Source organism: Cetorhinus maximus, chromosome 2, assembly GCF_964194155.1.
Source record: "Cetorhinus maximus chromosome 2, sCetMax3.hap1.1, whole genome shotgun sequence".
Classification (NCBI taxonomy): domain Eukaryota; kingdom Metazoa; phylum Chordata; class Chondrichthyes; order Lamniformes; family Cetorhinidae; genus Cetorhinus; species Cetorhinus maximus.
The window spans coordinates 174,811,450-174,826,951 of NC_135880.1; the positions used below are offsets into that span (position 1 = coordinate 174,811,450).

General features: G+C 44.6%; 1 protein-coding gene across 2 annotated transcripts in view; it reads left to right on the plus strand.

The window, feature by feature from the left end:
- The first annotated feature begins 510 nt into the window (after window positions 1-510).
- Window positions 511-15,502, plus strand: part of palm2akap2 (PALM2 and AKAP2 fusion) — a 351,062-nt gene continuing 336,070 nt past the window's right edge. For both annotated transcript variants that reach the window (XM_078570942.1, XM_078570953.1), the window contains exons 1-2: window positions 511-764; window positions 928-1,085. In XM_078570942.1, coding sequence (XP_078427068.1) covers window positions 1,048-1,085 — 38 coding nt within the window. In that variant the 5' untranslated portion in view covers window positions 511-764; window positions 928-1,047. The remainder of the gene's footprint in view (window positions 765-927; window positions 1,086-15,502) is intronic.

Below are 15,502 nucleotides of genomic sequence, written 5' to 3' on the forward strand. Positions count from 1 at the left end.
CCCACACCAGGGGTTGTTCCCCAAAATGAGGGCTGAAGCTCAGTAGAACATTGACCGAGTGCTGTCCTGTCAGAGGTGCTGTCTTTTGGATGAAATGTTAAACTGAGGCTCCATCTGTCTACTTGAGTGGGTGCAGGATATTCCCGTGCCACTACTTTGAAGAAGAGTGGGGGAGTTATTTCCGGTGTTCTGATTATTATTTAACCCTCAAACATCAGTCAAAAGAAAAACAGATCATTATTGCATTGCTGTTTGTGGGAGCTTACTGTGTGAAAAATGGTTGCTGTGCTTTCTACATTACAACAGTGACTATACTTCATTGGCTGTAAATTGTTTTGGAATGTCCGGTGGTGCTGAAAAGCGCTATATAAGTGCAAGTCTTTCTTTTTTTTAATCTGTACCAGCTCGGCATAGTTCATAGAGCAAATGAATTGTTCTTCAGTGCAAACAAGAGAATGATGATGCAAGGCTTCGAGAATGCTATCAATGTGCTCTCTATTCAAGTGAATTACACACTGAGCGTGTTTTCATGTATTGACACTCTATTGATCAGCGAGAGGGCTGGAATATTTTTCACGCGCTGTCAGGAACAGATCAGCATTTCTGTGAATTTGCGTGTGCGATGGACCGATTATACAGAGTGCGGCTGAGATGGAGCCAGTGACTCCTAATTTGGGGCATTGGGTTGGAGAAAGAGAATGCCCTAGCAGAGTACAGGGAGGGACTGTGGCACAACATAAAGGAGAAGCTGTGATAATTGAGATGTAAGTGATGTAAGTCCAAAGCTCTGGCCGGCAGCAGAGGAGTTTGGGCTTAGGCAGCTATATACTGTATTCCAAGGGAAGAGGGTGGGGGTGGTTCTGGGGCACTGCGGTGTCCCCTGTGCCAATAATAAGGCAAATTTCAAACTGCCACCTTCTCTCCCAGGCATAGCTAAGTGAAGCTCGGTGAAAACCCACAGCCGTCCCTGTGGATGAAGGAAGCAGAAAGCTGCGATTAAAAAGGCTTTGTCAAGGCAACGGCAAATTAACACCGGCAGCCACCAGAATGAACACCCGTCTGAGGAGGAAATCACTACCGCTGGAGTAAGTCCTGTTATTGTTCACTTTCTATCATGGCTTGTAGCTCGTGGCGCAGCCGCCTTATGTTTTTAGCATTTGTTGCCAGGTTTAAATTGTTCTCGGCTGGCTGTGAGTGCTTTTAAAACCATCGTGCCTAAATCATCCAGGTGTGGCCAATTGCAGCACCAGTACGGTAATAACAAAACTCCTCTGGTGAATGTAAGATCAACAAAATCAGAGATATACATAGACGAATTAATCAGCGGGTTAAGAAGAAAACAAAGTTCAATTTTTCAATCTGTCTTCTACTTCATAAATATGCAGGGGAATCGTATTACTATAGCAGTCAATTTATTCTGAAGGTAAAATGTGCTGATTATTTGATAAGTGACCAAGGTCAGCCATTTGTCAGTCATTAATAAAATAAGCATTGTTTCCCTGGCCATTCCGCTACTGTCCTAACCTGTAATCCCTGGTATTCCAGACAGAACTGTGAGATTATGTTGAATTTGTCAAACAACACCTTACAGGGATCTCTGATTGCCCAGTCAGCGCCAACATGCTCACAAGGGACTGGGGCAAGATCAGAGGATCGGAGAATCATTTGGCACAGAAGGAGGCCATTCAGCCCATCGCGCCTGCACCAGCTCTTTGAATAATCTATCCAATTAATCCAACTCCTCTGTCCTTTCCCCATAGCCTTGAAACTTTTCTATTTCCCCTTCAAGTAAACAGTCAATCCTCTTCAGAAAGTTATTGTTGAATCTGCTTCCACCACCCTTTCAGGCAGTGGATGTCAGGTCATAACAACTCACTGCACAAAATGGAACAAATTCTCTTCACCTCCCCCTCTGGCTCTTTTGCCAATTAATTTATTTGTGTGTTCCCTGGATGCCGTTAAAACTCATGATTACCCGGGTTCCCATGTACGATTGTGTGGAATTGTCAAAGTTTGAGGATTAGCACAAGTGGATTTCAGAGGTTACCTGAGCATCTTAAACTCTAGGGGCTGAATTTTACGAGCCCCCAGTGGCTGCGCTTCCCCACTACCTTCCCATCCATCCCATAATAAGAGGGGGGTGGGTGGGCACCGAAACAGGCAGTCCGCCCACCATATTTAAATGAATAACCAAGGGCCAATTAGGCTTGTTATCAAGCCAGTTGGCACTGATAATACGCTGCCCACACCATAAAACGTTGGGCGCGGGCAGCCCAATTTTTTCACTGAGATGTTTAAAGGGTGGAAAGGAAGTGGGGTGGGGGGGGGTCATTCTTTGGGGGTTGCCCAATCCCAATCGCAGGGCAGCTCCCAAGGTCAAATCCCCCCCTTTCCTTCCTACCTGCTCCTTCCTCCCTTAAACCCATCCCCTCTCTTTCTCTCCGCCCCTCTACCTAACCTACCCAAAGCCTCCCGGCCCAAGACCCTGGACTTACCTGCTTCGGAGAACCATGAGCCTTGGTTTTCGTCTTCTTCTGCCAACCCGGCAGCAGCCACCGGTGGCTAGGACTTCCTCCCCAGGGCCGCACTCGGCCCTGGTTAATCTGCCCCACTGCGCTTCCTGGCTGCGGGGCAGGTCGGTATGGAGCGTGTCGACTCCACGCTGATGAAGTTCAATGAGGAGAAGTGTGAGGTGATACACTTTGGTACAAAGAACATGGAGAGACAGTATAAAATAAAGGATACTATTCTGAAGGGTATGCAGGAGGCAGAGAGACCTGGGTGTATATGTATATAAGTCGTTAAATTTGGCAGGACAGGTAGAGGGAGTTGTTTCTAAAGCATACAGTATTCTAGGCTTCATTATTAGGAGCAGAGAGTACAAGAGCAGGGAGATTATGATGAACTTATATAAGACAATGGTTAGACCTCAGCTGGGGTATTGTGTACAGTTCTGGGCACCACACTAAGGAAGGATGTGAATGCATTGGAGAGAGTGCAGAAGAGGTTTACGAGAATGGTCCCAGGGATGAGACAATTCGGATATGAGAAAAGATTGGAGAAGTTGGGACTGTTTTCTTTAGAGAGGAGAAGGCTAAGAGGAGACTTGATAGAAGTTTTCAAAATCATGGGGGGTGTGGACAGAGTAGATAGGGAGAAACTGTTCCCGTTCAAATAGATCGAGAACCAGAGGGCACAGTTTTAAAGTGTTTTGCAAAAGAAGCAAATGCGAGGTGAGAAAAAACATTTTCACACCGCGAGTAGTGAGGGTTTGAAATGCACTGCCTGGAAGTGTACGGAGGCAGGTTCAATTGAGGCATTCAAGGGGGCATTGGATGATTATTTAAATAGAAACAATTGAAAAAGGGTTACATGGAAAAAGCAGGAGATTGGCACTAAATTAAAATGCTCAGAGAGCCGGTGCGGACACGATGGGCCAAATGGTCTCCTTCTACAACGTAAGCAATTCTGTGAACGCCAACCACCTGCCATGGATCCATAATAATTAATACCCCAGGCAACAAAAACCTATCAATTTCAGTTTTGAAATTTTCAGTTGACCCCCAGCCTTAACAGCTTTTAGGAGGAGAGAGTTCTGGATTTCCACTAGGGTTTGTGTGAAGAAGTACTCCCAGACATCTCCCTGGAATGGCCAGGCTCTGAGGCAAAGGTTAATACCCCCTTGCCCTGGACTGCCCCCCGCTAGAAGAAACAGCCTCTCCCTAAGTTACCTTATCAAATCCCTTCATCATCTTGAATACCTCAATGAGAGTATCCCATAATCTTCTATACTGGAGGAAATACAAGCCTCGTCTATGCCTACCTGTCCTTATAATTTAACCCTTTTATCCCAGATGTCATTCTGGTGGATTGGTGCAGCACTCCCTTTCTCTCGCTTTTGTTGTTATACTGGGGGTCCTCAAGTTGGCATACTTTCTGCAAGAACTGTTCCATCCACTATCTCATCATCCCAGATAAATCTATGCTGCAAATGATGCTATATAAACTGAAACAACAAGGAGTTACATTTATATAGCGCCTTTCAGAAAGTAAAACATCCCAGGGTGATTCACAGGAGCATTGTCAAAGAAAATTTGACGCCGAGCCACATGAGGCAACATTAGATACAGGTGTCCGAAAGTTTGGTCAGAGGGGTAGGTTTTAACAGGCAAAGCGGGAACTCCGGAGCTTAAGGCCCCGAGCAGCTGAAGGCACAGCTGCCAATGGTGGAACATTGAGAATCAGGGATACGCGAGAGGTGAAAATTGGAGGAGCGCAGAGGTCCCCATAGGGATGGAGGACGTTTCTGAGATAGAATAGGACGAGGCCATGAAGCAATTTGAAAAGAAGGCTGAGCATCTTTAATTGGGGGCTTGGACATGAGTGGGATTATGAACCCACCACCTTCTGACTGAGAAGGGAGTTCTACACACAGAGCCACAGCTGACACTTTAAGCTATACAGTAATTGTAACTACGCTTTAATTACACTTGCACCATGGTTTGTTCACTTCATGCAACCTCCATCCCCTCCACACACGCTGCTGCAAATGTAGCATCTGGCAACGTTCCAACCACAGCCTCTGCAACCCAAGCGACGTGAAGTAAACCCTTCAGTTATGAATGAATTGAATGTGGTCTGCTGCAGGTCAACAAGAAAAAAAAAGCACTTATGTGTAGACTGTCTGGAGTCTTTACAACACAGCATTCCATCTCCAAACAAAGGAGCGTAAGATCGCTTGTATTTTAGAAGCACTTGACTTCCCAAAAGGAATGGAATCTTGTCAGCTTAAGACTTGAAAAATAATGTCCCACATTCCACAGGCTGCGGCCCACTAACCTCTGATATTGTTATCACCTTGACTCAATCAGTAGCACTTGTGACTCCAATTAGAGGCTGCAGGTTCAAGCCTCACTTCAGTGCTGTACTGAGTGAGTGCAGGCCACAAGAGGTGCTGTCTAGGGTTAACAACTCTGATTAAATATATTCCTGGAGGTTCCATCACATGACTTGTCCCCACCCTCCGGCCGTTAGTCGGTCAACACGTCCATCCTTATGACGCACTCTCTTCCTACGCCAATTGGAAAGCAAAAAGTCTCATTAACCAATTGGATGACACTTGACTCTCAGCCAAACTGCCTTTTTTTCCCCCATTTTCAATATTTTCATATCTAGTAAAGAGAAATGTTCAAAGAAAATGGTAAAAAAAAAAATCTTTTTTTAATGTCCTTATGATTTTTCTCCAGGGTTGCACGCTGCAGTGTCCTGGAGATTGATCTTTAGATCCTGGAGACTCCAGGCTAATCCTGGAGGATTGGCAAGCCTAGCGCTGCTGTCCTTTAGATAATATCTTACATAGAAGGAATGTTGGCAGCTTGTCTCGCCAGCAGAGGCCCGAAAGTGAGCCTCCAATCGCAGCAGGCAAAGCATTGGAAAGCCATATGACCGATCTGGAGTCAGGATGAGCACACGTGCTCCCCCAGGCTCCACAGGAAAGTTTTTTTTTAAATTGTATTAAGAATACAGACCTTAGTGGGTACCTGCTGGTTATAGGCCGCAGCAGTTGCTAAGGAAGATGTCCTGACTGGGACAGGCCTGAAGCCTGCCCAGACCAATACCCGGTGAAAAATTTAAGGGACACTTTGACACGACGTGAACCTGTAAGAGCGGGCAGTGGGAGAGTTGGGAGGGTGGGGGGAAGTTGGGTGGTTGGGGGGTGGTGGGGGGTGGGGGGGGGGAGTGGTTGCAGCCACAGTTGTGAGAGATGGTGGAGGGGGCAGTGGCTTTCAGAGCTGTGATAGCGGGACGCCGCCAGAGCCTCTCAGGCCGCCGGAGAGAAGATCGAAGAGGAGAGCGCAGTGCGCGTGTGCAGGTGCATACTGTACATAACACAAAGCTCCAACATTGCAAATACGGGAAAAACAGCACCCCAGTCTCAGCAACCCAGGAAATAGGACAACCAGCCCAACTACTGGGCGATCCCATAAAATCCAGGATGGTTGCTCACCCTGTGCCTAGTGTCCATGAGGAACCCTAAATCAGGCCCCACGCCTCTCAATTAAATATGTCAGAAACTGCTGAAAAATGCGACATTCTTGGGAAACAATGCCCTAATTTGGGCCTTGTGGCACCTGTTTTAGGCTGTAAAGCAGGCACAATGGCATTCAGTTTCTAACCCCATATTCTCTAGCCTGTGTTCAAAACGTACAAACATTACAATTGTAAAGGATATGACTGCCATTTTGGATCATGAAAAAGACCTCAGAGTGAACAGCGGTGTGCCATGGGATTAACCTAGCTCATGTGAAAAGACCAACTGGGTACCGAGGTTACTCACATCCCCGCACAGCTCCAATTAGTTACCTAACTTCCTGTTATCTGGATATTTCATCTTCACATCTGTATATCTTAAATCATTTGGTGCATAGGCTTTGAACATGAGTCACAGGAACAGAATTCCGAGCATGTTGTCATCTAGCTCATGATTTCATTCAAGAATGCATGGGAAATGGACTTATCATGGCAATCATATAAGAATGTCTGAACTGCCTCAGAGATAAATAACCTATCCGCTGCTCAATTCACAAAGCAGCAAATCACCGCAATGATATGGAATGTGTAGCTGGACCTACATTCTGTTCAAACAAATAGTGGTTTTGTTGCTCTGCTCTTGAGTCCTGATTGGTCTACATGTGGTTCTCTATTGCAAAACGCAACAGTCTGGAGCCTTTCTGCTCTTAGTTGCGTCATACAGTATTTGTATAATACAGTATTAATTAATAATATTGTAGCATTAAAGTAAAGAAAGAAGGGTGTACATTTATATACCGCCTTTCACAACTTCAGGACATCCCAAAGTGCTTTACAGCCAATGAAGGACTTTTTCAAGTATCTTCACTGTTCAAATGTAGAAAGAGTGGCAGGCAATTTGTGCATAGCAAGGTCCCACAAACAACAATGGGATAATGACCAGAGAATCTATTTGTTAATGGAGGGATAATGGTTGGCCATAGCACTGGAGAGCACTCCCCCTGACATCCTTCGAAATTGGGCCATGGGATCTTTTACATGTAGCCGAGGGGACAGGCAAGGCCTCGGTTTAATGTCTTGACGTTTTTATTATTCGTTCATGGGATATGGGTGTCACTGGCTGGACCAGCATTTATTTCCCATCCCATAGTTGCCCTTGAGAAGGTGGTGGTGAGCTGCCTTCTTGAACCACTGCAGCCCATGTGGTGTAGGTACACCCACAGTGCTGTTAAGAAGGGAGTTCCAGGATTTTGACCCAGTGACAGTGAACGAACGGCAATATTTTTCCAAGTCAGATGGAGAGTGGCTTGGAAAGGAACTTCCAGATGGTGGTGTTCCCATGTGTCTGCTGCCATTGTCCTTCTAGATGGTAGCAGTCATGGGTTTGGAAGATGCTGACTAAGGAGTGGGGGATTCAGCGATGGTAATGCCATTGAATGTCAAGGGGCGATGATTAGATTCCCTCTTGTTGGAGATGGTCATTGCCTGGCACTTGTGTGGTACAAAGGTTGCTTGCCATTTGTCAGCCCAAGCCTGGATATTGTCTAGGTCTTGCTGCATTTGGACATGGACCGCTTCAGCGTCTGAGGAGTTGCAAATGGTGCTGAACATTGTGCAATCATCAGTGAACATTCCCACTTCTGACCTTATGATGGAAGGAAGGCCATTGATGAAGTAGCTGAAGATGGTTGGGCCAAGGACACTACCCTGAGGAACTCCTGCAGTGATGTCCTGGAGCTGAGATGACTGACCTCCAATAACCACAACCATCTTCCTTTGTGCTAGGTATGACTCCAACCAACGGATAATTTTTCCCCTTATTCCCATTGACTCCAGTTTTGCTAGGGCTCCTTGATGCAATACTTGGTCAAATGCTGCCTTGATGTCAAGGGCAGTCACTCTCACCTCACCTCGGGAGTTCAGCTCTTTTGTCCATGTTTGAACCAAGGCTGTAATGAGGTCAGGAGCTGAGTGTCCCTGGCAGAACCCAAACTGGGCATCAGTGAGCAGGTTATTGCTAAGCAAGTGCCCCTTGATAGCATTGTTGATGACCCCTTCCATTACTTTACTGATGATCGAGAGTAGACTGATGGGCTGGTAATTGGCCTAATTGGATTTGTCCTGCTTTTTTTGTACAGGAAATACCTCAGTAATTTTCCACGTTGCTGGGTAGATGCCAGTGTTGTTGGCTAGGGGCACTGCAAGTTCTGGAGCACAAGTCTTCAGTACTATTGCTGGAATATTGTCAGGGCCCATAGCCTTTGCAGTATCCAGTGCCTTCAGCCATTTCTTGATATCACGTGTTGTGAGTTGAATTGTCATCTGTGATGCTAGAGACCTCAGGAGGAGGCCAAGATGGATCATCCACTTGGCACTTCTGGCTGAAGATTGTTGCAAATGCTCAGCCTTGGCTTTGGCAATATGTCAATCATTTCTTTGGCTACTAAGCCAGTGGAAAATAAATCCCAATCTATATATAGAAAATCAAGTCTCAACTCATCAGTGCACTGTGTGCAGAATTGGAGTGGACTTCAAACAAATAAAGACTTGAGTTCAACCATGTGTATGGGTACCTATGATAATGCAACTAACCTCAGCTGGAACAAAAACAGAAAATGCTGGAAAAACTCAGCAGGTCTGGCAGCATCCGTGGAGAGAGAAACAGAGTTAATGTTTCGAGTCCATATGACTTCTTCAGAGCTGTCTTTAGCTCTGAAGAAGAGTCATATGGACTTGAAACATTAACTCTGTTTCTCTCTCCACAGATGCTGTCAGACCTGCTGAGTTTTTCCAGCATTTTCTGTTTTTACTTCAGATTTCCAGCATCCGCAGTATTTTGCTTTTACCCTCAGCAGGAGCTAGATTTTGAAGACTTCCTGCATCTAGAGACACATGATCGAGGCAGATGAAGCACATGCTTACGTCTAAGATAAAGGCAAAATACTGCGGATGTTGGAAATCTCAAACAAAAACAAAAAATGCTGGAAAAACCCAGCAGGTCTGACAGCATCTGTGGAGAGAAAGGCAGAGTTAATGTTTCGAGTCCGTATCATACAGACTTGAAACATTAACTCCGGGCTGAATTTTGCCATCGGTGAACAGGGGGCGGGGCCTGCTCGCCGACACGCAAAATGACGCGGGATGACGTCAGGCGGAACCCCCAACGTCATCCTGCCCCATTTAAATTTTCAGGAAGGCGGGGGCACAGCCAAATCAGCTCTCCGCCCGCCGACCTGTCAATGGCCAATTGAGGCCATTGACAGGATCATTAAAACAATTAAAGGACCTGCCCATCCAACCTTAAGGTTGGTGGGCAGGCCAGGAGCCCCGGCGGGGAATAGAAAAAACATAAAACCTCATCCACCGGCGGGATGAGGTTTCATGTAGGGTTTAAAAAAGTGTAATAAGGTTTTTGTGATATTTATTAACATGTCCCATCTCGTGTGACATTGTCACATGAGGGGGACATGTTAAGGATTTTTTTTTTCTATTTTTAATGTTTGTACAACTTTCAGCGATCTCCCTGAGGCAGCACTTAGCCTCAGAGAGATGTGCGCTCTATCGTGCGCATGCGCAAAAGAGCACACTCTCGCATTTGGGGAATCCCCCCCGCCCGGACAGGGAGCGCATAGCGCTTCCCGCTGGGCATCACGCTGGGCGGGCCTTAATTGGCCCGCCCACTTAAAATGGCAGCAGGGCCCGCTTCTCCGGCGGGGATCAGCTCCCCACTCGCCGGAGATTGGGTCGGGCCTGCCCGTTAGGCAGAAATTTCTGCCCTCTGTCTTTGTCTCCATAGGCGTTGTCAGACCTGTTGAGTTTTTCCAGCATTTTTTGTTCTGGTAGTTGTACATGCTTATGTCTTTTCTTTCATGAAACAGGTTGCTAAGCCTGAAGCTAGAGGCACAGCACTTCATATCAAGCATGGCTGACCAGGAGTCTACCACCTGGCACCAGCATGTTGGCAGGATTTACAAGTTGATAATCAACCTGTTTGGTCATGTTATGAACACACCTTCCATGGCCATCAAGTCCCAGAGTGGGGCTCAAAACCAGAACTCCTGGCTCAAGGGTAGGGACATTGCCCACTGCACTACAAACCCCAACAGGAGTTAAGGAAGAGAAAAATGTCACCGAATTCCCACTGGTGTTCTTTCAGTACTTAAAAAAAAACAATATCTCCTTCTTGGCTGGATGGCGCAAAGATAGACTGAAATGCGGACAGATTTGATCTGAGGTGTTTGTAAGGGAAGGTACAGATTGACAGAAAGCTGTGTTAAAATACACATGAATAAAGTCTCAGATTCAAGTTAGCCACGCGGTTAATTTTTGGAATGTGCATTTGGATTGAAGGATATGTAATTCCTAAATTGTTACAGTTTCAACACAACTGAGAAGAATTCAAAACAAACAATGAAGTTTAAATTCCTGGTTTTCAACAGAAAATAAAAGACTAAATGACAGAAATTCTTAATTATGAGCCAGCAGAAAGCAGAAAAATCTGCTTTGTGAACAAAAATACAAAGTTTGTTCTTTGAAGCTTGCATTTTAACGTATGCAAGTGAATTCCCCATAGTATTGCTCATGGTAAGTCAAAGAGTATGATCATTCTTTTATCTGTTTCTAAGGTTGCTGTATCGCTGTTTCTCACCATCTCCTCCTTTGCTCTTTCCTGTTGTGTGGGAGACAGTGAGTGGTATGATGTTATGTAGCAGAGAAAGAAGCCACCAGTTGAGTTTGGGTTTTACTTTGGGTTTTTTTTCAGAAATGTATTTTATTCATAAAAAAATATAAAATTGCATTCCATAACAGGACCCTTCTTTTGAATTGACTATTAGAGGGCTAGGTGGCCCTCAATGGCTATTTTCTCAAGCCCTTCCCCGCTCACTCATCTTTCCTCCACCAAAACCTCTCACTCTCATTGTTTCCCTTGCCTTTTCCCCTTCCCACTAAGCATTCCCTCTCCAATCACTCCTGCATTCACGTTATTACTCATTCCACTTCTTCTTTGAACTGCCTACTCATCCCCTTTATCCTCCCTTCCCACCTGTTCAACTTTCACCCACCTCACCCTTCAGCACTTTGAGACATCCCATGGTGTGAAAAGCGCTATGTAAATGCAAGTCTTTCTCCCTTCCTGTGGTAATTGTGGTTTTATTTAGTGTGTAATGCACCTTTAAGAATAATACTTGTTAGGAGAGATCACAGGATCTGTAGTAACCAATAGGAGAGTGGCGCGGGCCACCTCCGCAGTCAGCGTAGAGTTAGAGTTGGAGTTGGAGCTGAAAGCACACGTGTAGCTGCTGCTGAGTGTATTGCAAATAAACTTTAAGTTTCCACCCAAGAAGTATCTGCAGATCAACTCTATTACTAACAGTACAACTCGGCCACCCTACAAAACTTCATTTTTAACCAACCATCCCATGTCCTCCACTCCCACTTGATTCCTCTTCACTCGCAAAGAGTTTCCTTCGTATCTTTCTATCTGCTTCCCTCAAAGAGGATTTGTTTGTTTTCAAAATTCAACCCTTGTTCTCTTATCCCAATCTCGCTTTCTCTGTCTCTCACGTCCTCAAGCTTAATATGCTTTCCAAAGTTTATAGAACACAAAAGAAAAGATTTAAACAGTTGTGTAATCAGAACGCTGATTTATCCCCCTCTCTTTCACTCACATGCCAACATGAACCCAGCCACAATGTAGTTTTAAAAGAAAAAAATAAGAACTTGCATTTAAATAGCACCTTTCACAATTTCAGGATGTCCCAAAGTACTTTACAGCTAAGGAAGCACGATTGAGATGTACTCACTGTCGTAATATATGAACCACAGCGGCCAATTTGTGCACAGCAATTTTCCACAAACAGCGATGAGATAAAGACCAGCTGATCTGTCTTATTGATATTAGTTGAGGGATAAATACTGGCCAGGACACCAGAGAGAAACCCCAAGCTCTTCTTCAAAATAGTGCCGTGGGATCCTCCAGGGCTGCAGTAAAACTTTCAGACTTCATATTTAATCAAAGCTATTGAGCAGAAAGTGCTAAAATCCTAAGAAAAATATTTCATCAATAACTGCTCGTTTAAAGACATTAATGCATTCTGGGAAATTAGGTACACTGTGCACGCTAAGACAACAGAATCCACATTATCCTACAATCCATCTCATGCAGTGACAGCTCTGGAAGGCAAATCAAATTGAAGCAAGGATTCCAGGCGGCCTTCAAATAAAAGTCCTATGAAGGCATTAAAAGATACAAAATATGATTCAACAGATAAATGTAGAGGTTATTTTGATATATGTGTTTCTTTAAATTTGTTGTTTTTTTTTATTTTGGACTTAAGGAGCCAGATTTTCATGGAGGAGGCTCCTCTAAAAAGACCCCAGCCCAGCATTTTTTACAGGGTTTCTGAGTCGGCTTGACTCAGTGAAAACCCTGACCAAGAGCTTTAGTCACAAGAGAAATGGCGGACAAAAAAAGAATCATAAAGCAGTTTGAGCTAATTATGGCAACTCAGCAGCCAGGTCGTGTGGTAACAGCATTGAGCCCAGACAGGCTCGATCTGTTATAAATGTGGACGTAGGAATTTATAATGTCACAGAAAATGTGACACAAACATGGCAACAGGAAGCTAATTATGCAGACAAGAAGTATACTCAGAGGTAAGATATTTTAATACATAATTGATAGATAATATATGATATCATGTCAGAATAATGGGCCCCCAAACCAATGTGAGCAGTTTGCTCTTGTCTCATGGTTTAATTGATTTGCCTTTTCCATTCCAACACAAAACTCAGCAGATTGTTCACATCAAGGGCCATTATTTTTTTCAGGGAGGATATTGTTTGTCAATCCTTTTCCACGTTTGTTGTATATTGTGACAGAAATCATGTTGAAATCATACAAAAATAATTGGCAACGATACCATCGTGCTCCAATCGCTGCACAGCTCTCCTGTTGTTTGTCCCTCTATATGGTAATTATCACAATGACATTTTCGTGTGTTCCCATTCAGTCAGTCCATCAACTTTGCTATACAACAACCGCTACAAGCATTTCTGCAGTTGCTTTAACATAAGATGCATTTAAGTGGAAGCTAGATAAATAGATGAGAGAAAGAGGGATAGAAGGCTACGTTGACAGGGGGAGATAAAGTAAATAGAGGTAAGGCATAGACCAGTTGTGCTGAAAGGCCTGTTTCTGTTCTGTAAATTCTATGTAATTCAATGTAATATTAGATCCCGTGACATTTTAGCTAGGAGAGTTGACCCGATGCTAATAGAAGGAATGGGAAGTGGTAACCGGATGTGGAATTTATAGGAGGCTGTGGGTGAGAATTACTGTAACAATGTTGATGGGTTTCAGGAGGAGATGCAAAGGGTAGGACAGAGCAGCTGAGCAAGAAGCATTAGCCTTAATTGGAGGACCATATGATATTGGCAGGGAAAGGATTGCAAGGTAGGAATAAATCCGATCACCCCCTTTTTTTCCCAATAATTTATATAGATTTTTCTTTTCCCAACTATTTCCATTATTTTTAAATGTATTTCCATCCATTGTTTTATCTCTACCTTTTAGCCTTTTTTGATTCCTTCACCCCACCCCACCCCCACTAGGGCTATCTGTACCTTGCTTGTCCTGCTTTCTACCCTTAATTAGCACATTCCTTAGATAATATCACCACCTTCAACACCTCTTTGTCCTTTTGTCTATGACATCTTTTGGTTATCTCCACCTATCACTGGCCCTCTATCCAGCACTACTTGTCCCACCCCCGCACCCCACCCCCCCGCCCCCCACCCCCGCCTTAAACCAGCTTATATTTCACCTCTCTTCTATTTTTACTTAGTTCTGTTGAAGGGTCATTCAGACTCGAAACGTTAACTGTGTTCCTCTCCGCAGATGCTGCCAGACCTGCTGAGTTTTTCCAGGTATTTTTGTTTTTGTTTAGGAATAAATCCAGCTATGGAAGGATTTATAGCAAGGACAATCCTTTTGAATTTGGATTGCTGGGGGAAATCATAATGTGTCAAGGCTGACTTAGACTGCAATAGTTCAAGATGGTGGCTCACCACCACCTTGATCTCATGGGTAACTAGGGATGCTCAAAAGATGCTGGCCTTGCTAGCAACTCCCATATCCCATGGGAAAATTTTCAACAATGTGCCAGACACCCAGCTAACTAAAGAAAGTATAGCCCCAGGGAGCACTGATGCCAAGTGTAGCAGTCCACCCTCATCTTTGCTGAGATCCATTAACTCAGAACAGGCTGGGTGACCAGAAACCAGAAACGTACATCGTCTGCATTCATGGAAACATAAAATGATACAGCATAGAAGGAGGCTGTTCTGCCCATCGCCAGCTGATTGAATGGGCTATCCAATCCCACTCCCACTCCCCCACAGCCCTGTAATTTTCTTTCCCCCCTTCAAAGTATTTACCCAATTCCCTTTTGAAAGTAGCTGTTGAATCTGCTTCCACTACCCTTTCAAGTAACACATTCCTGATCACAACAACTCACTGGGTAAATTTTTTTTCCTCGTGCTGCTTCTTTTGCTTATCAGTGCATTGTTCAACTCCAGACTGAATTTCCAGTGCGTTTACTAGGGAGCTATTAAGGGAGCCAGGGCCAGATATTGCTTTACCCCTTCACAGCTCTGCGTGCTGTGAGTTCAATTATAAGTACACTATGCTATTGTGCACATAGACTCCAGGCAACTAAATAAGGCCCACTGGGACCTCATTGAGACTTTCCGTCACCAGCCCCTTTACAATTGCTTATTCCTGACATGCCCAACATATTTGTTTAACTTCCAGCAGGATCGAGAAATTAATGGCTACAGACAACATTGTGCCCCTGTGCTACATCAAAAACCTTACTTATCGTAAATACCTTTAACTATAAAATGTTTTGGGCCTCTGCGAAACCCTGGAGACAGCTCGCAAGCTAAAATAAGCGTGCTGACTGATGGCCTCAGTATCTGTTTTTATGTTATTCAAATGGTTTTGGAAAATGCTAGCAGTGCAGGGGTTTAGATTACGAAGAATGTCCAGACACAGCACACCCAATCACCTCAGCTAAGAGGTGGATTTCAGCCTGCCTCGTGAAATTAACTTCCAAATCAATACAGCTATTCCTCGTTTAGCACTTGTGATGTGTTTCTAAAACCAGCGTGCTAAACACAAATCTCTTTCCCATTAGAAAACATGTAATAAAGAGTGCGTTAGGTTCCTGACCAGTAATTTGTACATTGGCCATGTTATGACCAGGTGACCAGGGATAAACTGGTTTCCCTCTGTTCCCACTCCCCGTTCGGTTAGAGGAGAGGTTTGCATTTTGAAAAAGGATGCTGTATTGCCAATTCAAGATGCACTGCCGGAGCTCACCAAGCCTACTTAGGCAGCACCTTCCAACCCCATGACCATTACCACCTAGAAGAACAAGGGCAGCAGATGCAAGGGAACACCACCACC